The 24,392-nt window shown below is 41.6% G+C and overlaps 1 protein-coding gene across 2 annotated transcripts in view; it reads left to right on the top strand.

Annotated features, from left to right (window-relative positions):
• The window catches only part of CCDC85A (coiled-coil domain containing 85A), an 82,776-nt gene that overhangs the window by 42,308 nt on the left and 16,076 nt on the right, over positions 1–24,392 (top strand). For both annotated transcript variants that reach the window (XM_076335172.1, XM_076335173.1), the window contains exon 3: positions 21,603–21,679. In XM_076335172.1, the coding sequence (XP_076191287.1) occupies positions 21,603–21,679 (77 nt within the window). The remainder of the gene's footprint in view (positions 1–21,602; positions 21,680–24,392) is intronic.

Raw genomic sequence — 24,392 nt, 5'->3', positions numbered from 1 at the left:
TGTTTGAACGGTGCACGTGCCCGGTGCCCAATGACAGTTTTCAAGCTAAAACTTCTGAGTTGGGCAGAACTTCAGTCTCTGAGAAACGACTCTTGGGTCTGTGGCTGGCTGCAAAGGGGGATGCAGAGAAACAGTCAAAACGGCAAAAGTACAAGTGACAGGTCAGACAGGTAAAAGAAGTGACAAACCACGTTATGGCCAAATGCAGGCCCTTCTTATGCTAGTATTAATCTGAAAAAATAGCAGCAGAATTAAGGCTTCAGAATGAAAAGGCATGCAAAGGACATCTTTAAATCAATCTTGCCTCAGATTATGTTAGTTTTACTAAAATCATTCATCCACCCTTGAATGTCCTAAATTTACAGCTATGTGGCAAGTTCTACGTGTGAGAGAAAACTGTTGGTTGAAAATGAAAGTGCTGTGAAAACACTGGGGTGGAAATACTGGTGTGCAGTTGGGCGTTACTTATCCGTAAGCGCTCTCCTACGCGCTGTCCCTCTTGATAAGCTGCGTATTGTGGGACTCAGGTTGGCATAAAAGAACATCTTGTGCAGATCTTCAAAATACTCTGAAATCCCTGTTTGTATTCAGCGTCAAATATTTCATCCCCCAGTACTTTTGTAAAATGCTGAATTGATCCATGGGAGTTGGCAGTAGAGCTATTCGCACAGCAAATACAAGATCTGCAGCATACTAATATTAAATGGTACCTATTTTTTAGAGGTTAGATATAGCTATATAAGCATTCAAAAAGTTTCTGTGTGTATGCTAGCGCTTTGAAAAAGGCCTTAAGTGGCACACTTGAAAATGGACTTTTTTCACTCTTTCGAAACTTCTCTGACTTTTCTTTGCAACAGGATCTAACTTCATTTGAATGTTATTTTTGGGGTTTTTTATTATTTTTAAAAAGTTTGTTTTGCATAAATAAACGTTAATCTTAAATCTTCATTCATATGGCCTTGATCTTGCTGCCTTTTTCAAAGCATATTTGTCTTCTATGGGCTCTGCAGCTGGAAAAATATACAGTGTCAATGTCTGCCCCAGGGTCAAAATGATGCTTCTGAGTGTGAAATTTGACTATGTGCATATTTATCCAGCTGATAAACATGTCAAATATAAGAGACGTATTTGACAAGAAGATAGGAAGCAAAATTTTGAGGGCGTGGAGGCATATGTCCACTCTTACTGTTTCCCATGGGCTTTCAGCTATTTTTGTTGGCATACCTCTAAGTGTTCAAGCTAACAGTTATGTTGACGGATGATATGAAGATGTAAGGGAGTTGCAGTGTAAGGAAAATACTTGTTTATTAATTCTCACTCTCAGAAATTGTCAGACAATGACAGTAGTGAGAATGGGATAAAATCTGAAGGCTTTGTCGTGATCCCTTAGTGAGAGTTTCTTTAAGTAAACAGGGTAAAAACTGAGAAAGGACTCAGGAGTCTGCTAATTATGATTGCTTTCATGAAGAGAGAAATCATATTTAAAAACATGCATACATCATTTGTTCTAATGTAATAAGCAAAAACTGTATAAAAGTAATTTTATTGGGGGGAAACAGTAATTAACCTGTCCTGTTACCATGAAACACATTTTTTACTAGAGAGAGTTCTGCTGGGGATAGCAATCTTACCTTTGATTATGTGCTATTACATTATGAAAACTGCACTTCAGTCAAACTCATCCTTCATTCAACAGATTTTCAATTTAATGTAGTATGAGGTTATTGAGCTTAAACTTGGTATGAAGATTGTTAAAGGTGACATTTCAAATAAACATAATTTTTCTGCAGTCTTTTCACAGCGAAGCTAGAACAAATGAATGACAAACGTGAAATAATCTTACAGTTAAGAAATACGACTTGTAAAATTTGGGTGTTTTGAGTAACAACATCCCTAATTTCTTTTAGGCTTGATTAACTTTTATATTGTGGTTCACAGGGCCAGGAAGACTTAATTATAGTGTGAAGCAACTCACCATGCTCGGTTAGACTGAGTTCTCGGTAAGAAGCGTTTAAGGTCTCTTAAAGTGTAGCAGCAAGAGCAGCAGGTGAAAGCCAATTACTGGTGAAAATGTAAACTTAACAATTAGCAGGTAAAAGACTAGTGTTTGGGAAATGACTCTCAGCACGATGAAAATATATACCAATCCAATAATATTGATTCCAGGTTGCTGGCAAAGGACAGGAGACTGTCCTGGGAGAACTGCCCCAGCCCTGCTCTGAGGCTGCAATTCACACTGTGAAGCTTTTTTTACAACTGGGCAGGGGGTGAGGGGGAGTCCAAATTTGTCCTTAGTTTCGGTCCCCACTTTGGGTATTGAAATTGGCTAATATGTAAATTCTGCAAATGAAGAGTCATGCCTTCCCTGGGTCTTACGCGACCCGTCAGGTTATGGGCAGCATTGCCACAGAGAGCAGCGAGTATGCAGCTGAACTTCTGCCGAGTTGCAGAGAGGGGGTGTGACAGCCCGCCTGAAGCGTATGTATCAATATACATAAAAAATATTCAAAAGTATATGAATATACTATTTATTCGTCTATCTCTGCCCGGGAGTGCAACTAAACTTTGAGCAGGTCACACACCCCTTTGCCAGTTGCGCTGGGTTCACCTGGTTGTGTGTTGCAACACAGGCTAGCGCCTTCCTTTCTGCCCTGGCATCACCTGTGCCCAGCTGAGCAGTGGGCTTGGCCAGACTCGTGGTGTGTGCCCAGTTACGCTGCGTCTTAGTTGGTGTCTGCTCCAATATCAGTCATCTCCAAAGTTATATGACCCATTTTACTGCACTGTAAAAACGGAAGCAATTAGTGGCAATACACCCTTGCCAGGAGTGGCAAAGGAGCCGATCACAAAGATACACATCAGCAAGGGGAAGTAGACTTTAAACTCCCTTTTAATTTGTGCTGAGACATTAACTGGGAATTATGAACCAGCACTATTTAATGAAATACGTGGTCTTTAATAGATTGGGGGTATGTGTGCTTAACATGTAGGACAAAGTAAGTGGTGTATCTGATTGGATTAGTGGCAAATTTAATCAGGTGTATGAAACTGCTGATTCTTTTTTTTTTTTAGGATCAAAGTGACTTTGGCTTGACATGTGATCTGTTCAGTGCACTAAATGAACGGCAGGCGGTATGGGTTTGATCCATTATTTCAACAGGGAAAGGAATTTAATTTGAGAAGAGTTGCAATATACAGTATGGGAAATTATTTTTTTTTACAGTGTGGGAAAGCTTCTCTGTGACATAAAATTTCCTCAAATAGGATCCCCAAGCAGTAAATAATAACTTGCAAAGACATTTCCCCAGAATATCAGCGCTTACTTATAATTTGTGAAAACTTGTGTTTTCCATGATATTTTCCAAACCTGAATCCAAAGGACAAATATCCTTTTTCCTGTAAAGACATTTATCTGAATCAGCAGGTTTGAGTGATTGTTCTTACAACATGAAGATAAAAGACTACGTAAATAGGTTAAGCATGGGCTGAATTTTAGTCTTGCCTTTGTGGGAAAAGCATCTTGCGACTTCATGAGTGTTTTTAAAATTGAAAGTCAAATCGCAAGTATCCTGCATTAGTCCCACGTCAGTGTGTTAAACTTTTAAACAGTGATGTGTCTCTGATTAAAGATTAGGAAAACTGATTTGGATCTTAAAGCAGTACGTGTCTATGATGGGTTGTCCTGTTCCTAGGAAATCCCTGTGAGATAGGTAGGATCTGAACGCGTGGGGATTATGGACTGAGGCACCTTTACAAAATTCATAGAAATGGACATTTCTACATGGCCAAATGTCAGCTCTAGGCACAGTCACTCCAGGTAACCTTACGGCATGGTCGCTTGTGGTTACTGTAGTGCTATGGAGTTGAGCAAGAACATTTGCTGATGTGCTTTGGAGAGAAACAGAGTCTGTTTTCAGTTAGAACAGTCACTTCTGCTGGTAGTTTTACTTATGTGTGTGTCAACATTCGTGTAGAAGTGGGGAAAAATGGTTTGTAGATGAAATTTCTATATTGATCAAAATGCCAGAGATTAGATCTGGCTAATGCTTACTATAAACACGTTGTGCAGCTGCAGAGTATATACTTTTTTTTTTTTTTTGCAGCTTTCTATGTGTTATCTTGAGAACTCAGTTATGATTGAAGAGTCACAGACTTCTGTTGTTGACACTGTTGACTAGAGTTGTTAAATATCTTATGTGCTAACACAAATATTTTTAATAAAACAGGGTAAAATGTCACTTTTGGCAGTACTGCAACTATTGTTGCAGTAAGTGTGGTACTTAACAAATGTGCAGTCATAACAAAACCTCTTTCAACTTATTTTAATGTATTTATTTTACGGTTCTGAAATGTACTTAGTTGCCAGCTGAGGAAAGAAACTGGTTAGGTGGCACCAGCAGTGGATATTATTTGGGCTTTGACAAGAGCTAGTAGAGAGAAGTAGGAATTGGCATTGCACAGTGAGTGTTTCTGAAACAAAATTGGCTATTGCCAACATTTAACATGTTCAGTGGCAGATGCTTTGATGCTCAAGGGATTGTAGACTTTCTTTGGAGGTAGTGGATGACTTGAAGAAAACTGTCTAGGAAAAAAAAAATCACTTTAAGTTTACAGGGAATTCTTTACCATAACATAAGACACATTGTGTTCACCTTAAGAATAAGGCAGTAAAGATAAGGTGATTTTCTGAAAATAAGTTTTACTGGTTATTACTTACTTCCTCTGATTTTACTTTTCCAAACAGGTCTGCATTCCTCTGACTTCCACAATAAGAGATTTGTCTCACTTGTTAGTTCAAACTGAGGTCAAGTTTCCTTTCTCCAACCCTGCCTCCCTCTCTTTCTCTTTTCCATTCTGAAAGCTTCAAATCCAAGTGTGAGTCTGTAAATTTTTTCTAACCAAAAGGTCCCATCCTTTTGAGACCTGACCCTTTAATCTTGTATTCTTCTAAGACAGAGCAATGACTTGCATGTTTGTGCTTAACAGGAGTATAAGCATTTTCATCAAAATATAAAATGTCCTCAGTAGGGATGGTAATCAACAAGCAAATCTGGAAGTTGACAAAAGGCTCTTTTTGTTACTGGTATTTCTTGTAAGGAAAGCTGGTGTCTGTTCAGTGACCAGTCTGAAATAAAAAGGTGGTCTTTGATCATTTATTGCCCTGAAGCAGTGTCCTGGTCACAGCATCATCGCCATGTTTGGTGTCCGTGCTCGAAGTTTTGTGTGAGGTCAAAACCAGGAGAAGTTCAGGGGCAGATGAATCTTAGAGGAAATGATGTTGCTGCATGTTGTGCCTCTAAATGGTGCCCTCAACTGCAACAGCATTGAGTCATGTTTAGATGACATTTAGATAACACTCTTGATGTTTAGGTGACAGTGATAAATGTTTCATTAAAACGTTGCTGAGGCAACTCTAATTCTTTTTACTTATGGACTCCAGCATAGTTACCAAAGTCCTACACCTGGCTAAGTCTGGTATAACACTGTTGTTGAATCTTGGGCTTTTCCTTTCTCTCTGATCGTAGGAAGCAGCCCTTGGAGGGTTCCTGGGAGTGTGGGTATTACTGAGAAATCCAGAGTTTGCCTCTTAAAGCACTTTGAGTTAGTTTATAGAAAACCAAACCAGAACAGTGATATCAAGAGCTCTTTCTGCCTGTCGTAAGAGCAGGTAACAATTCCCTTTGTGGGGAATACAGAAACCAAATCCTTCTGCTCATCTCCAGTATCAAATGCCAGCTTAGTGCTCTGTTCAGTGAAGTTAACCTTCATAGCATCCTTGTGTTGTTTGCTAAAGGAAGTACTTCATTCAAACCAGAAAAAGCCCGTGGACTTTTAATACCCTCCCTCTAGTCACCACGTGTATTCTGCCACCGTAGCACTTTTTTTGCTGTCCTATACAGTGTAAATCGTTCCTGTGTGCTGTCTGTGGAGCTAGGCCTCTGATCATGATATAACAAATACTCTCAGCAAAACTCAGCCAACTATGTCGACTGCCCCTTCAAGCATTCTCTTAACAAAGAGTGAAAATGAAACTTGGGAATACTGTGAGTTACTGAAGTGGAAGGACTTTATCCACAGATGTGCTTGTAACAAGCAGGTCTGGGAACGGGAGGAGACCGAGGTGGAAAAAATGTCAACTCACTACCACTTCCCAGCCTATGAAGTGGTTTAGAGAAGTGTTAAATGCCTTTTTTTCTTCTGCCTGTTTGTAACAGTGGGACAAACCGCCCCCCCCCCCCCCCCCCAACAGAAAAAAACAACCAAAATCCAAAACAAAACCCAAAAAACAAAGCAGGCAGTTCCCATTACTATTCTTCTAGCTCCATTTGCTGCCTGAGTGCTTTAGTCTACCAAATTCTGTTTGTCTGATGAGAAATGATGGAACTTGCCACTCCGCTGGAAGAGTTCAGTTCCCACCAGCATTGGATCCTGAGTACTCAAGAAAAGGTTATCTCAGCTGTCTGAGAAAATGCCGTTTTCCTCGGAAAGTGCAGGCTGGCCCGGCTGTGCTGGCGGCTGTCAGCAGAGTGGCATGTAGTGTTTAGCGGCTGCTCTGCCTGATAATTCTGCTGCTGCTGTTGTTGTTGCGGAGCCTCATTGAAATGTGTTTATGCTACAGGAAAGGCAAGCTTATAATTTTCCTGCGCTCCTGGCATGTTTCCAGGAAGAAGTTGTTTTGTGTGTCAACTGTTTCTGAAGTCAGTATGTCGTAATTGCTGCTATTAGAAGAATGGGAGGAAAGGAGATTCCTTATACTCTCCAATCCCTTGCTTTGAGATTTTTCTTTTAGTCTTCGTTAAGACTGGAAATTTCCATTGAGTTTGTGAGCAACGGTCTTCTGCGAAACCTTGCCTTCTCCGTGGCCAGTGGCACAAGCCCTGCACAAAGCCTGCCCCTGAACCGTAAGCCCCAGTTTCTGCCAGAGAGGAGCTAAGGACAGTTCTCTGGTAAACTCCGGTAGAGGCCAGATAGTTGTTACCATCTAGGACTTACCAGTGGGTTGCTGGGGGTCATCTTCTGTGTAAGACTTCTCACTGTATTTAGGGACTTTGGTAACACTTAACTGTAGCATGACAAATCTTGGTGCTACGGTACCTATTCCGGTACCCCTGCAGAAGCAGGTGGATGGAGGAAGCATTGCGGGATGTCTTCTGGCGGGTGCTTTGCCAGCTGGGCTGGACGGGTTTTCTTCTTGTGCACAACGTGATGTAAATGGAGCAACGGAGGGTAAGTGATATAGGTTTTCTCCTGCTGTTTCTGTAGATGAACATGAAAGCAGGGTTGTCCCTATGAATGGCAGGAAGTAATGCAGATGGATTGGAACTGGTTGTCAGGCTTCACAAAAAACACAGAAATGGAGAATATAACCCTTCTGCAATAACTTATTACTACAGATCTTACGTTTATGTCCTAAGTCACAGGAAAAATGTTGTTCATAAACTTAATTTTTGTCCAATTGTTCTTCTGTTTTTGCCAAAATTTTCTGTAGAGGAAAAAGCCCACAGACTTCTTTCGACCATATCCACTTCCAGCAGCGAAAAGGAAACCAGGCATTCCTGGAATTATTCTCAAAATTCCTTTGTCTCCACAGGGCAGGAAGCCAGACTGCATTGTTTTAATGGCATTTTTCTAGCCTTAAACCTCTGAGGCTGTCTATATTTCTCAATTTTCTTCAGAAATTTCAGGATGCTGTCTGCCTTTTGTTACAGCAGCTACCCTGACAGCTCATTTATACACTTATTCTACCTTCCCTTGCCCTCAGCACTATAGTATCTGAGCTCATCCCTGTGTAATAAAATAGTAGGTAGTCTGGTTTTGTTGTCTTTTTAACTTGAATTGCAGTGGTCATATGTATGTAATATAATCTGATTTGTAATTCCTCCCCCAACTGTTTTACTTGTAGTTTTCCTTCAGTTTGTAGTTATAGTCACGTATGTCTTTTATTGCCCAGAACTCTGGGAATAATTACATCTTTTTGTCTTCATTCTAGAAAGTCTCAGGAGATACAGTCCTAGTTTGCAGCTGCTGGGAGTGCAAAATGTTGGTGGTATTTATTTTTCTAGAATTTATTGTATTTCACAACATTATTATATTTCAGTTTTAGTATTACTATTAATCAGATAGACATGATAACTGTGACTGTACCGTACCACCTGCTCAGGAAATGCTCAGCCAAGGAGCAAAAATCTCCCTTCTGTCTTTTTGCCTGCTGAAGGACCAAATTTTTAGTCCTTGTAATGCTATAAAAAAAGCCTTCAGAATGTGGCGAGAATGAAATCCTAATAACTCTAAGGCAGGTAGTGAATATAAAGACTCACCTCACACACACGTGCGCACACAAACATGTGCAGTCTTGATTTTTTGAGGTCTGTCTCATTATTCTGTGTGCACCGTGTAGCTAAGAGGGCCCTGATGCTGAATGGGGCAAGAAAGGGGCCTCGGGAGGTCGCGCAGCTCCTGTCCTCGTGCCAGGGCAGAAGGACTTGTAATGAATTGCTCTGTGTAAATCTCAGCATGAAGGACATGACAGTTTCCAACAGCCTTTCTAACCAAAAGTCTTTGTCAATTATTTATATATTTAGGGAGAGGAAATACGTAAATTGCTTTCCCATTAGTGAAGTAACCAGGAAATAAACAGAGGAGACCTTGTTTAAAATATTTGTTTTGTTCCGATGATGTAGATAAGCAGCTGTGAGAGCTCTCAAGTTTGACTGCTCCGTGAATCATTCTAATGTCTAATAGTCTGGATATCGAAGCCCCTTGTGCAACTGAACAAAGTACTATATCCCTGCAGATGAATGCAGATGATTTAAAAACTTGCAGAATTATTGCAAGTTTACCATTTTCAGGTTCTAAAGTACTCCCTATATTTGACTGATTTCATCCCTGTTGAATTAAATGGTACTTGAAACGTAAAAGGAGAAGGTGCAGGGGCAGCCAACAGCAGTGTGGCATCATCTCATGTGCTTAAGTGGCAGCTCAGAGTGAGCAGTGCAGATTCAGAAATGGCCTTGCTGGGTGGTCGATGGCAGTGTTAGCAACAAAACTGTACGGGCAGTTCTGCGGAAGACTTACTGTCCTTTATTGAGGGCTGCTTGGAGGTATATTTGAATCTTTCTCCTAGATGTTGTTTTGGAAGTGTGATAAAGTGAGAGCACTTCATTAACCTCTTCGATTAGGAAGATGATCACATCATATTAAAACCCAAGGATTAGCTTCACTAATACTGGTAAAAAGGCACATCAGTGGAGGGGCTGCCAGCAGGACAGGCAGTAGCATCCTAAGGGAACTGCCACATCTGCTGTCCCGGGACCTATGCAACTTATATGGGGTCACTGGAGAAATCGGTTATGCTGCCCAGGAAGTGGGCAGCTGGTTATTGAACATGCTGACTTAGGAAATCTCGGCTGGTTTTGCTACAGAGACATTGCAGATACACGGCTAGCAGAAAGGGAAAGAGAGCACAAGGGGCTCCGCCACCATTTGCTGGGTCTGGGAGGTATAGCGTTATACAGTTGTTAAGTTGATAGCTTTAAAGCAGATAAATGTGTATAGTGCAGCCTATCAGTAATGATATGTGCTGTGCTTTGTTACCTGTGAGATTACCTTTAAATTATTAGTGTCTTAATCAGCATCATGTTAATATAATAGCAGCATATTATGATTGCAGTGAAATAACTGTGAAAAGGGCCTGAGAAACCAGAAAACCGTGTTTATGTGGTGCATTTGGTTTCCTCTGAAGCCCTGATAAAACACAGGTTCCTATGTTTTATGCCTCTTACAAGTGTTATTGTTCTGAATCACTTAATGATGTGGTTTTGTATCTGTATCCTTTCACAAAATAAAATGCAGTCTTTGATTAGTTCTAAGGCCCAGCAGCAGCAGTATAGGATACAGCCACAGAGATCTCGGGGAAGGCAGGAAAGGCAGCGGGGCAGGAAAAGATATGGGCTCAGGGTAGAGACAATCGTATGTCTGACGAGGTGAAAGGGAAATGTGTAAAGGGTGCCTAAACCCTGTCCCTGGGAGAGCATGGATGCCTAAAAATGCAATGCGGCAGGGTTCGGCATGCAGCACCCAAGTTCCCTCTGCCTGGCAGTCACTGCCCCAGCTGTGGTTCTGAAGAAGCAGCAATGGCTGCTGAGAGCCTCACTGGAATAATCACGTAATCTCAGCATCATATCAGGACCCCAGAGATAGTGGGTCAGATCTCCAGAAATTAAGGAAACAATGAGGTGAAGCTGGGGCAGGATCCTGCATTAGGTGGGTGCCTTGTCTGCTCTGGTACAGGCATCTCTATGCCCCTGAGGTCAGGTTTGTCTGAGGTATCTAGAACATGCAGGAGACATCTGCAGAGTTTTCCAAAGTGCTGAAGTAGTTTAGTAAGGTGCTGATTTCAGCTGGAGCTGGATATTTAGACTGATTCCTGATCCCCGAGATCCTCGTGGGGCTTTCCCCTCCCAGGGATTTTGTCTGGAGACATGGATGCTCTAGCTGTGGAGGAAGCAGCCCAGGCTCTCGTGTTACATGGCCTGACAGATAGACTATTGGAGGTGGAGTACCTACAGATAGTGACATACTTGCACTGACAGATTTTGGCTTAAAAACCATGGCATTTGAATACTTCTTTTTATTACTCCCTTCCACAGTCAGCCCAAAAAAGTCTTACAGAAGAGATGGAGGCTATACAGCCAGCCTTCTCCACTATCATGTAGCTGCCAGCGTGAAATGGATACTTAATTCTCCCTCAGAATTAGGTTCTGAGATTGCCGGTGGAGTAATTTTATGAAATGGTCATCTTTCCTGCTTCAAATGTGACCAGGCTCAGTAGGGACAGGAAGACATTATTATATGATGGCTCTTCAAAGGGCTGTGGGAAGCAAGAGGGTGGTTTCGGTCTAGAGGACATATTTAATCTTGCAACATCTTTTACTACATTTAATAGCCTGTCCTACGTCTTAATTGCTCTGTGTAGAGAAATTAATCCTAAAACCCCTTTCGTCCTGACAATTTTGAATCTGCACTGTGTTTGCCCACGTTATCCTGTCTTCCTCTGGCAGTTCCCCAGCTTCTGCCCTTGCCTGATCACAGGAATGCTCCTCATTGCTCATCCATAGAGATAGATTATTGTATAAATCTAGCTTCTGTTTCCTTCTAAGTCCTGCTGTTTTCATAGTTTTCCCTATTGTGTTTCCCAGTAAATATCCATCCTGTAATAATAGGCTCAGGATTTTGGGGAACACATTCTCCTGCTGCTTTTTGGGTGGGTGGAGTGTCCCGGTGCTGCAGTGGTGACCTGCTAATGCTCTGCCTCTGGGAGGAGATGCCGCACTGCTGCCAAGTGCTCGTTGCTGCAGGGACCAGCTGCTCAGACGGATATCTTGGCCATGCAGGCAGCCTGCCCTGGGCCAGAGGATGCCTGCAGCCATGTGGAAACGCTGGATGTTTTGATGCCTTTGTTTCTAGAGGCGAGAGGTGTGGGTGTCCCCCTTTGTCCTCTCTTTCCATTTAGCGATGGGGTCCAGCCCTTCTGGCGGCAGGCGCTGTGCGTAGCCGCAGGCTCCGTGATGCCTTGCCTTCAAGTGCTACCTGGCATGTCTCGTGCCCGAGGCAGGGTTGTGTAGCTGGGGGGGGAGACTGATGGACAGGTCTGAAATTCAAAATTAGATCTTGTGCTCATTAGAAAGTATGACTCATTATTCCAATATGAAATCGTATATTGGCAGAGCTTTTAACACAGCTAGTAAGACATGCTTGGAAATGTTTACAGCTCTGGCAATAAACCCAAATAATTTTTTTCTTTTTTCTTTTCCATTCTATGGTTGAGAATTGAAGTAAGGACTTAAAGCATCACAGAGAAACATCTCTGCAGTTCATCGCTATTTATCAAATACATTTATCTTGTATGTGTATTTGAATAACGATGTCCCTTATCGACTCCTCATCATTCATAAAATACTGGGATATGTTTATTTCATAACCACAATATTGTGAAAAGACTCTGAGGTCTTCTATTACAAATAAAGTGAAAGCTTTCTATAAATACATTGAATTTCTTCTCTCTGTGGCATACAGGCTGTGTACCAACTTGGTTTTCTCAGTGAAGGATCATAATGTTTCTTGTGGGTATCTGTAAGATGTGTGTGTGAGTGAGATGGTTGGATGTAGGAGAATTTCTATTCTGTTGCTTGAGCGCTGATTGAGATCAAATGGCAGAACCATTTAAAATTTCTCATTTTTACTTTCACATTTCGTTAGGAGACTGTGTAAGCAGTAAGAACATCTGGGATATTAGTCTCTTAATTTACCTGGTTAATTCATGTAGCTTGACGTATTTTGGTGTGTTTGTGCAGAACTGATTGCCGCTGTAGCTTTACTTGGTATTTGGGACATGTGCTTTGATTCTGAGTTTTAGGTTGTGTGAGCTGCAATGGCGACTCAATGTGAAGGTTCTTTGTCTGCGGTTACTTGCAGAGCGGGAATAAGAGCTGATCTAAATTTAGCGTCTTGGCATTCAGCTTTTTCCTTCTTCCTTCTCCTCTCTGACATTGGTTAAGGAATTGATTTCTTCATTTGGCTGAGACAGTTATTATCCCTCCCGTGTTTGCTAAATGTAGATGCTGCTCTTTTTGTCCAGCATGCTGCATTCTGAAAGCCTTTCTGCCGTCCGGATTGCTGTATCACGGGAATGGTTTAGAACACTCAGAAGTAAGGGAAACCACAAAAAGTTTGAAAAAATGGTTGTATTAGGGCTGTATAATGCAGTTAAGAAGTTTCCCAAACACTGTTGTAAGTGGTTGGTTGCCTTTTTCATGATCTTTGACATGGCAGGTGTCAATTTGCACATCTAAGTTTAAGATTGAACGTAAAAGACTCCTGACCCTCTCAGCAGCTTTTCCTGTACCCCTGAGACAGCAGTCTCACAGATAATAGCTGTATTAAATCCCACTGTTTTCTTGGGTTATTATTATGTGATACTTTTCCCCTGAAGACCGGGTATTCCGGCATTGTTCTGCACACGGGAGATGCTGCTGCTGCCCTGGCTTTCCGGCAGGGCTTACGCAAGGCTTGGTGCTGCTGTCTGCACACCGCAGTTCACTGCGGGATGCTTCTATTGCAGGAAACGGAGTGGCAGCAGGATCAGAAGTGAGCCAACGAGCTAGAAACAGGGCCTGAGAGAGTGGCCTTACTGCCCCTCTTGCTTTTGTGGCACTGCCTGCTGCCCAAATATCTCTTGAAGCTGCGATCGGATGGTTGTCCAGGTTCTCCCAGGTGTGACTACCTCACTGGAGGCCTCTCTGAGCAGGGAGAGATGTAAGGGGTCAGGAAAGGACTCCCTGACACAACTTGCTGTGTGCCGTGGTCTGCAGCCTATAGATAGTAGGATGCAGTCTGCTGCCGTATACTTGCAGTCCATGGTGACCAATTTATTCAATGGTGTATGCAGCTACGGGATCCTTTCCAGCCTTTTCCTCTCCATCCGAATTTGACCCACATAAACCCAGAGTTTGAACTGTTGGTTTCACTCAAACAAGGAGATGCCTTACCAAGGAGGAAGAGTGTGGGTTGGTTGTTCCTCCACATATTCATGTGGCTATCGATCTTTGTTTTGAGTTTTGGCACCTACGTTGTAGTTGTAGCAAGAAAAAGCGTGTGTGCTGTTGTTCAGTAGCTTAAGTAATGTGAAACCTTCTATTTCTGCTCTCTCAGGAGCATCATTTGAATTTGGTTTTGAGTCATGCAAATAGGAACCCATGAAAAGGGAGTTTACAGGTTGGATAACTGCCTCCTAACGAGGCAGTAGATGAGCATAAAAATGATTCATAGGTTTGATCTGATTCAGAATTCCTGGAGATGTAGTTTTCAGTTTTGGCCTACATTGCAGACTTCCAAGTGGAAGCCAATATAATTATTAATTAGAGCCTGCTGTACCAATACTAAAATTCTCAACCAAACTAACTTTTCTGCATTATGTTTCTTCAACATCTGCTGATTTAAGCCTGAAAAATACAATTCTGTGTGATAAGAAAGGTGGCCGTGAGTATCTGTGGGGAGTTGTGGGGATGCTAAGGGACCTTTAGTGCATGTATTTGGCACCCCAGTCAGTTTGACCCTCTGGTCCTCTGCTTTTTGCCCTACTGCTGCTGTTGCTGGGGAGCTTTATATTTTCATTTATTGTTTTTTCATTTCATTGTACCGCAAATGGTCATTTAATACGGGCACAGCAGAACTGGGAGAAGCTGGAGGTGGCTAATGTGGACGCATGGGGCCATGAAGGCGTGCATGGTTTCACACTGGCCATGTGTTTGCAAGGGACCACTTAACAGATGCAAATCAATGTGATCAGGAGGCATTGGTGTAAGGTCAAAATGTCTTTTTGTAGATTTCCTTCTGTGTACCAGTAGTGAAAACCTCCCTTATTTTTCTCTCTGAGCCAGTGCCCTCATCTACCTTCCTTCCCTAAGCAAAGCTATTCTCAGGCGTGCCTTTTCCAGTCTTTCATTTGGTTTTTGCACAGGAGCCTACTGAACACCCCTCCTCTCCTGCTGCTGCGCTTCAGTCTGGGGGGATGTGCCTGCAGTTGGGGGACACTCCTAATGAGCAAATGAGAGCGCGGTGGCATAGGGACAAACCCAAGCAGTTAAGTAAGTGGAGCCAATAAGGATTTTACCAATCATGAAACATGCAAAATCAATACCACAACAAGCTAACAGCCAGTGGGAAAGGTTTTAGCAATAGCATAATGGATTTGATTTTCTCAGTTTTCATCGATAACGTGGCAAATGCATTTAGCACAGCCTGAATAGTGCTAAAGGATATCAAGCTGGCCAGCTAGAAAAGCTTTGCCGTTGTCACCTCTAGCACTAAAAAAACCCCAAACAAACCAAGGTTAGTGTTACAGCAGACCATTAGCATGACAGCGTTATCCAGCTGTTAGCAAGACTGTTATGGATAGCTTCAGAGAAGTAGGAAACAAAAGCTTACCTCGTCTGACATCTGATACCATTTTTAGGTGCTCCTGTAGTCGAATCCTTTCTCTATGAGAGTTTTTAAAACTTTTTTTTTTAAGCTTTTTTGTAGATTAATTCAGCTGGAAATTTTGTTGCACCCTAAAGCTAAACGTGCAACAAAACCTCCAACAAATGCCAACCTAAATCAGTAAAGTTCTTAAGTGGAAGCCAACCCTATATTTTTAGTAGGTTGTGTCAGAGGCAGCATTCGGGTGACCTCGGGCATTCCTTGGGTGACCTCAGCAAGAGTGAAACCCCTGGATGCTGCTGCAGCAGAGCGATGCCTGCGCCTCACCACGGGAAAGCATGTGCACGGCAGCCTGGTCAGCCCAGACCTGCTCACTACAACTGCATAATCCACAGTCTCAAAGTGGCACTTAAATCCAGACAAACGCAAACACATTGGCAATCTGAGTCAGACAGCATCGCTGAGTCATTAAAGGCATGGCTAGGGCTGCCTCAAGACAATGAGAAGTATTTTTTCTTGTAGTAAATAGATAATTTGTGATTAAAAGCTGCTGCAACTGAGAAAACACTATTTTTATATGAAACCTGTGTAAAAATGTCTGATTACAGCGATAACGTAATTAGCCCATGTCTGTGTGCAGTGCGCGCTGAAAAGGGGAAACATGGCACATGTTGCCTGAGAAATAAAACCAAGTGGCGGGGGTAACGTTGCATTCTGGATGTTTGAATTAGCATATGTAAGCTTTTCCCTTTGCTAGGATTCAGTTTTGAAATACTCAGTGAACTAGCAAAGCTTAGTTAATTATATTTTTAATTACAGGCAGAAGTCAAGAAGTGCTGGATCTGCAATCACAAGAATCTCAGCTTGGGGTGGGAGAATTTCAGACAACCACAATACTATCTTAATGCTAATGCTATGGTGTTTGCTGTCCCCAAACTTTCTGAGAATATGTGCCTTAGTGGTAAATAGCTCCTAAACATTCTGGTGAGCTTAATAAAATTTTGCCTTAGGCAAATGTCTTTCTGTCTACATGATAGCACTAATCCTAATGTCGCTGCGCTACAGGGGAATTCGGCTGCACTTTAATAAGAAGTTCTCCTGCACTTATTCAGTAGGAACGTTATGTAAGATGTGCAACCATAATAGAAAATCATAGAAGACGGGGCTAAAAATGACCTTCGGAGGTCGTCTAATCCTGCTGCTGGGAGGCTGGACACTGCTGGTGTAAACACTGATCAGCTTCACCAATTTAGAGATGCAGGTGGTGTAAATTTGCATTAGTGTAAATCCGACAGTGTGATTTTTTTTTTTTTTTTTTCCCCCCTCCTTATATTCAAACAAGGTAGCTGAAAGGGGATGGATTGCAGTAATAACATGTTTTAGTCATGAATATTAATATTGAAGTAATTAAATCAGATGACTAGGAATTATAGGACAGGGAGATACTTTGCACGTCATTGAATCTGCTCCCCAGTTAGCATAGAAACCCTTTCATAAACGTATGGAGTTGTCAGTTAATTACAGGAGGGTTTAAAGTAGCCCTTGCACAGCCTTGTTTTTCATCTTCCATTTATTGAAAGATTATTTAGTTTTCATTGCGGGATGCTGGGTGTGGATTTGAATGACCAAAATCCGATTTGATATGCAATTATTATATTCCTACCAACAGTGCAGGAGGAGCAGCATAACAAATGACTTTCCCCGTTGAAGTTGAATATGCCTTAACCGAACCTTCATTGCCATACATCAAAGTATCACTACACATAACATGCTAACTTCTTTGCTGAGGTAAATTGTTGGCAGTTTCCCTCACTTATACCATAAATGTTTAAAATATGCGTATTAGGATGTGACAGCTCTCCAGATTCTGGTGACCTCCTTTAGGAACATGAATACCAAATAGAGCTGAGCCAGTGGAAGCAGAAAATGTTGATGTTAACAGAACCAAGGTGATGTTTGCATTATGATGGAATTGTGTTTTGCCATTTTCTGGCCATGAGGATGTAAGGACCGGCTGCTGCTGCTTCAGAGCAGCCTTCTATCCAGCGTAGCATCTTCTCTTCATGTGGGCCATAAGTTAATGGCTAGGGATCGAGGCAAACAGTATTACTCTTTTCCTCCTAATACCTCCAGCCTTCTAAGTATTTTCAGCTTGGAGGATTTTGCTCTACTTCCTCTGGGATGTCTGCTTTGCTCATCCACTGTATTATCCATTTTCTCCAAAGTTAAAAGATTCTATACTTTTTTTTTTTTAACTTCCATGAATGCAGGTAGCATCTTTTGCTTTAAAGTTAGTCAAAAGGAGGTCTGTGGAATCCCCGTGCTCAGTTTTTGCCGACAACTATTATAATTTGGAATAAGTGATTTTTAAAAATGCAGAAAAAAGGAATTTTAGTCATTGAGTTAAAGCACTTCTTATGCATTACTTTCTGAGTTCATATCAGTACTAGAGGTGTTGCATCTCCTACTCTTTCTTTACCTCAAATACTTGTCTGGTCATTAGATAAAATCCCTTTCACCTGCCGTATTGTGCTTGTTACTCAAGCTCATTTGAACAAGTAGAAGTGTAGGTTGAACCCTTGAGTTTCTGCTTTCTGTGGGGTTCTGATCCGTTTGCTTTGCAAGGAGCTAATAGGCAGGTAGAGAACCTCAGTCTTTAAGAAATTCTCCAGTGCAATCCCACAGTTGCCTGTGAGTTGTAACCCTCCAGTCTCTGCAAAAAAACAAACCTAGAAAAAAAAAGGAAAGTACCAGAATTTAACGTGACATCCTCAACCATTCTAAAATAGCAGAGGATAATCTAGCTTAAAGAACGTTATGAATTACTTGATAGCCTCAGATCAGGTGCAGTCACACGAAAATGGATAAAGCCAAGGCATAAATATGCCTTTGGCAGCAATGTAAGCGCCTGATAAAGTTTGACATAACCCCAAAATATCTACTAGCTTCAAGAGTGTGGATGTCAAAAGAAAAAGAGATCAGCTACATAAATTTTAATGTTTTCTAATAACATGTTAGAGTGACGGATGTGGAGAAAGGGTGAATTGTCACTGAATTTCCCTAAAAGCAAGATATTACTGTCTCTCTAATAATTTGGAAAAGAATTTTAGTTTCAGCGCTGGAACGAAGCACCACACGGTGATCACATTTTCAATGATGCTAAGAGCACGGGAAGCTCATTTGGTAGGAATCCATTCCTGAGAATGGGACTTGTTCAAAATTGTTGCTCCCGTAGAAGTGCCTAGGGAAGGAAGGTGGGAAGGAGCAGAAATAATGTAACCAAGAAGCCCACAGGTGATGAAACTGGTAGTTTGGCTACTGCAGTGTCATGTCTCTGTGGTCAGATCTTGTTTAGATGTGGGCCCAAATTAATTGTTTGTCTGTCTTTATTTGAGTATGCGTTTGATCTCAACGTAGTTAACAGTTTCTGAGCTATTACCCAGAACATAGTAGTCAAGCTTTCGTGGTGTTAATACAGATGCTGTTTTTCCCTGGTTGTGTTCTGGGCAGAGGAAGCTTAGCAGATCTGTGTTTGGAAGTTTATCTGTAAGCAGTCTACAACTCAAGTTTAAGATTCTGCAAATAGGGGAGGGCTTTTCTGTGTACTTGCAGCTCTGTGAAAATGAGCAATGTTAGATAAATCTGTTTGGGGAAGGATAAAACACAAAAAGGTTTTATGACTAATGACATCAGCTAAGGATCATCTTGTTTGCGCGGGTTATGTTTCAGAGCAGTGGTTGCCTGACACGCTGTAGCATCTTATTAAATGCTTTATTATAAGACAACAATAATGTTATGGAAGTGATGCTAAGTTTCTGTACTGCTTTCCCTTTGGGAGACATTTGTTTTCAGCTCAGATACTGAAGCTGAAGCATTACTAATGCTTACTTACTAACATAAGTTCATTCTGCTTCAGTTTTAAATTGCTTAATTGTCTTGTGAAAATTTGCCTGGAATGACAATGGGAGTGGTACCGGGTAACCATTTTCTGGGTGGCAATTTTAAGATTTGCTCTTTATTTAGAGCTCTTCACTGGTCTCCAGGCTGATTAAGAACAGATGGATCATATAGTCCTTTTCATAAATACTTTTAAGATGTAACTTTAAAAAAAAAAATAGTAGTTTGCTATTGGTGTTGCTGGTGACAGCGTTTCACTTTGTGTATTTTCAATTCCTCTGTCTCTCATGTCCTTGACTGGCCTTTCTGCTCATTTTTTTTCCTCTAAGCTCATAGCATCACAGCATAAATATATTAACAGATGCTAAAATTTATATGCATCTAGTCTATGTGTCAAGAAGACTCGCATAAATAAGGATTTGCTAGATCAAGCCTTTGGTAGATGACCTAATTTTCCATTTTAATCAGATTACAAGAGGAGATTTAAATAAATATTTCACGCTTTGGAAGGGTTAACAGGCACGGAGATTTCAGACCGAATCCTCAGCAGGTATGAACTGGCACTGGGAAGTTGCGAACTGACAGCAGAGTTGTGTGATCTGAAGCAGCAGAGATCTCAGCTCTGGACTCCCAACATACAAGTGAAGAAATAAAACTGAGAGGCAAACTTTGCCAAGAGCTATACACTGCATGAGGAGCTAATAAATGGTAAAACAGAAAATTGCAAGAGACCCAGAGTTGACGAGAATGCAGAAGGGAGCTTGCGTGAAGTGGGCTGGTGGGCACAGCTGGGAAGTCAGACTTGAGCATGAAGTCTGAGCCCAAGCTAACATAGCAGTGGACTTGTAAGCAGTGAATTTAGAGATGGCTAGTGCCAAAGAAAGCGCCTGCTTCAGTCCCTCCAAAAAGATGGTTCCACATAAACCATCTTACGTAGAACACAACAAAGAGAAGAGATGAGACGTGCTGGGAACTATTGCCTACAGTAATGGCCATAACGGTGAGGGAGCTTCTGTGGCTCCTTCCAAAAGTGCTGCTGCTGGGAAGGAAGCTGATTTGATGGGAGGGACCCTGTCATATATAGTTAATTTAATAAGCTGTTCATCTTCTAAGTGCTCATTTGAGCTAGGCTTAGCGACTCTCCAGAGATGCATCCATCACTAGCTATGAAAATCCTTATGCAGCAGAGCGCGCAGAACCTCAGATTACCTCTTTCCCTTTTATCGTACAATGCTATTTTTAATCCAGTGCCTTGCTGTGTATTAATCATTTTTGACAAATTACTTCATGTTGTGTAAATTCCCATGCACTATCTGTGTGTGCATATTTTAGCCTATTGCAGTCTCATAAGAGCAGTAAGTGACACCTCATTTCCCATCACCTTTATTTTATGGGCAGGCTGGCATGGTGATTAGGTATCAGAGGAAACCGGTGCACAAATTCGTCTGTCAATTTAAACCAGTGAACAGCTCTGTTGTCAATGCAGCTTTGCAGGGTTGTATCAGCTGACAGTACTGCCCTGATACCCATGGATTCCATACCATTAATCATCAGAGAGATAATTTTACTAGTTATGTGGTAGTATGAGTACAAACATGTTACTGGCAGAGAAAGTTGAGTGGATCATTGAGTCAGGAGTGAGTACGTGGTGGACTTCCATCTACGTACAAGGAGTACAGGAGTCACAGCAGTGTTTCTGGACTAAGAAGATATCTTTTCTCTTACAGTCGAGTGCTACTTTCTCAGGCATGTGTTTCTCTTAGATACGGGACTTTAATAGCAGAAATTCTGTGCGACCAAGAAAGCTCTCGGATGCTTTTAGGGATGGATCATGGATCTACCCTTCTTACATAAAGTTTTTGGGAACAGAGCAGACTAGGAGTGACTCATATTCTCCATAATCAACCAAATTATCTCATGAAGGTCAGTGAGGTTACTTGTGAATAGAGCGGGCAGCATTTTGCTCTTCAACCAAGCCCTCATAGCAAAGCAGCACTGTGAGAGCATGTCCTAGTACGGTACTGCCCTGGCGTGTGTGGGGTGAGGAGTACTCGCTGTGAGCAGCGCTGTGCCCTGGGCTGTTGTGCTATCGGCCAGGCTCCAAACCCTCTCCGGGCCCTGGGGGGACACATCTGGTTTCTAGCACAGGCTCAAGCCGTGACAACACGTCTGGTTCCTAGCAGAGGCTGAGGCTTGAGCCTCCGTGCCGGCAAGCTGCTGTGTTCCCCGCAGGTGAGATCACAGCTTGCGGGGGGAGGCTGCGTGTGCACCACCAGACCTCCACGGTGGAGGGGCCTCTTTGGCTGCGTCTTCCTGCAGAAGACTATCTTCTCCTTCTGGGCTTTCCAGTGGTGACTTGGTAGGATAATGCATTACTCTTGTGGAGTATTTCCAAAATGCAGTACAAGCTCACAGAGTTTGGGGGATGGGATGGAAGAACTCAAGTCTGTGTTGCCTTTCTGTAAGGTACCTTGTGTCTGAGAAGGGACCACCTTAAAGTGCAGCAATTGAGAATCACAAGCAACAAGGAATTGGATTAATTCTAGTATCAGCATTATTTGACATCCTCTCACTGCTCTTGAGAGGAGCAGAGCTGAATGTTTAATGGACGTTTGAGAGAGGCAATCTGCTGTGAGTACAAGTCAGAATGTGGCACAGGCTCTGACACTAGTAAACACAAGCAGATCTCTGTGGATAATATGAGTTTTTTTCTTTTTGATTTTTAGAATCAACCTTGTCCTATGTTAGGCAGCTGGAGGCAAGAGTAAGACAGCTGGAGGAGGAAAATCGCATGCTGCCCCAGGTGGGTGACTTCTGTTGGTGGGAACAGTAGCCGGCAGCTAGACAGCAACACTCGAGTCTTTGTGCTTGAGATAAAATCAGTATTACTTGTCATTTGACGTTACTGTATTTGAACACTCAGGCTAATCGTTCGGATAATCAAAGGCACTCACGTCTGTCTGTTCATCTTGCTTGTGATTGAGTGGGGTATTTATTTAAGACTATGACAATGCTTTCATTAATTTTTCTCCTTTGCAGGTGTTGATACCTTGCTAAGAAAAATTCACTGGAAGCCGCTGCTTATAATTAATTAATTTAAGGGATGAAAATCACAGTGAACTGACCCTTTATATCCTGGTTTTATTCCAAGAGCTTCTTGTTATTAAAATATCAAGTACTTTTTATAGTTAACCAAAATATTTTGCTCTAAGAATGCAAATATTTTAAGTAATAATAATTGGGTTATATTATTTTTAATATTTTGAGGAGTATATTAGATGCATAAATGCAAGACTGAAATTAAATTGAATAAATAAGCAAATATGAAGTTAAAGGTTTTCCCAATATGTTTTTAAGAATGCAAAATTTTGAAGTTCATTAAGAATGAATCGAAGATATTTGTAATTTTTTATATATACACATAGATACCAGTGCATATTCCTATTATATTTCGTTAGGTAATCCTTAGAAAAATCCATAAAGCCTCCAAATGAAGTTGCCCACTGGAAGAAAAAAGAAGTTGCATTTTGTTTAAATCAAACACTAGTTTAAATGAAGACATTGGTCTGAAGAAGAAAAGTGCGTTTTGTTGAACTTAGCACTGTTATTTGAATGTAAAATCCAAGATACCAGTGAAATGTAGTAAGAAGTAAAATCCACTGGCTCATATTTATTGATTTGTATAAGCTAAGATTAGCTAGAAGATACCAGCCCAGGTTAACAATTTCCTTAAGGCAGATTTTAAGTAAGTGTGGTGGGTTTTTTTCCTCACCTACAATATGACAGTTGGAAGGGCCTCTTAGCTCTTGTTTAGCTCTTGACTTGCTAGGTGACCTTGAACAATTTGTGTAACTTCTCTGTACCCTAATCTTTTGATCTGGAAAAGAAGGGCAGCAAGAATGGTTAAATGTCTGTCCATTAACATGTATACAGTCTTCAATAGGAAAGACAAAGGTTGATCTTCAGTGATAAAGAATATTATTTTCTTGTCAAGAACGGTGTTCAGGGCAAATGTTAACAAACCTGCCTGAAAAATGCCATTGTGGTTTGCCTTGGGTCTGGAACAACACTGGGGGATAAATTGTGCACAACATTCTTTGTGGGCAAAATCTTTAGAAGTGGCCATATGTTTTATTTGTCTGGGATTTGAGGCGCTCAGGTGGAGACCCATGAAATGCATTACCAGACCTTGCCAAAGACTGGAACACCCACATTGTGGATGTTGAGTTCATTGAAAATATCTTAGATAGGGTGCCAAAACCAGAAAATACTGCTTGTGAAAATAGCACCTAAGCCTGTTGCTGTTGCAAAAGTAATTGTAACAAAATGTGCCGATTGTGGGGTTTTGAAGGGGAAGAACTAGGTGAGCAAGCCTGCAAACTGCTTTTTGTTTTTAAATACACAGGTCAGAGTTTGTCTTATGTTTGGTTTTGTTGGCACAAGGATCTGTAGTAGAGTTCTGAAAAATCTCCTAATATCTCTGGATGCTTTATTATAAGAAATAATGACTGACAAGGGTTCAGGTTTCTTGGCACATATTACTCACCTTTCCTCCTGAAGAAAGGCATTGCTTTGGGGAGAGGAAGGAAATGTAGACACCAAGCTTATTCGACTTTGCATTTGATTACCTCGGCATTGTATTTGCATGAGTTCATTTAGGGGGTTTGTTGTTCCTGTGAGTAACACCCTGAACGTGCTATCAGTGGTGATCAGACCCCGTCACAACGACAGGGACGCAGGACGGAAACACATAAGCTCCTGGCACTGGTTCGGTTCTGTTTAACGGGAGGAATAGGAGTTTGTTGGGCGTTAAGCCAAACTGAGTGCTTCTGACAAATCAGCTGAAAATACACGATGAGCTCCACAACTGTTGAAGGTTTTTGGCACAGCTCTTACTCAGTTACAGTGTTGTGCCTTAAAATTTCACCAATGCTTCAGTAAGAGAGTGCCTTTTGCTTTTTGCATAGCACCTCGTTGATGGCGTACTGGAGCACCGGGAGGGTTTGGGAGTTGCAGGACTGCACTTAGTGTGAGAGGTGACGACTCGCACTCGTGAGTGTGACGCCTCTGCTAGGTCTTTACTTAAGAGTCCTTGCCTTGCTTTCTGAGGCTTTTTTCTCTCCTCCTGCCATGCTTTTCTTCTTTTTCCTCTCTGCTATCAATATCCTTTCTTTCCCCCCTTTTCTGCTGTGTGTCACTCATGAAAATGCACTGGCACATTTGTTGACACCCTCTTCAGATAAATCACTCCTTTCATCTATCACTTAGTATGGTTCTTTTCTAATTTCTTTTGCTTTGCTTGTCTCCCTCTATACGTATTAGTTTTCTTTTCAAAACCCCACAGATCTCTAATGTAAAAGTTTTATTAATATTTAGTGGCAAGAACATTTCCAGAGAAAATGGTTTTAAGTGCTGCCATCACTGTTCAAATGGAATCTGAGTTTTAGTTCACTCTGCTGTACTGAAGGGCTTCTTTGTCAGGGGAAATGCAGTACCACCACTGCGTCAGTATTTTA

This window comes from Aptenodytes patagonicus, chromosome 3 (assembly GCF_965638725.1).
Source record: "Aptenodytes patagonicus chromosome 3, bAptPat1.pri.cur, whole genome shotgun sequence".
In the NCBI taxonomy this organism is placed as follows: Eukaryota; Metazoa; Chordata; class Aves; order Sphenisciformes; family Spheniscidae; genus Aptenodytes; species Aptenodytes patagonicus.
The sequence above is the reverse complement of the archived record's forward strand: the minus strand, read 5'-3'. Positions and strand labels throughout refer to the sequence as shown.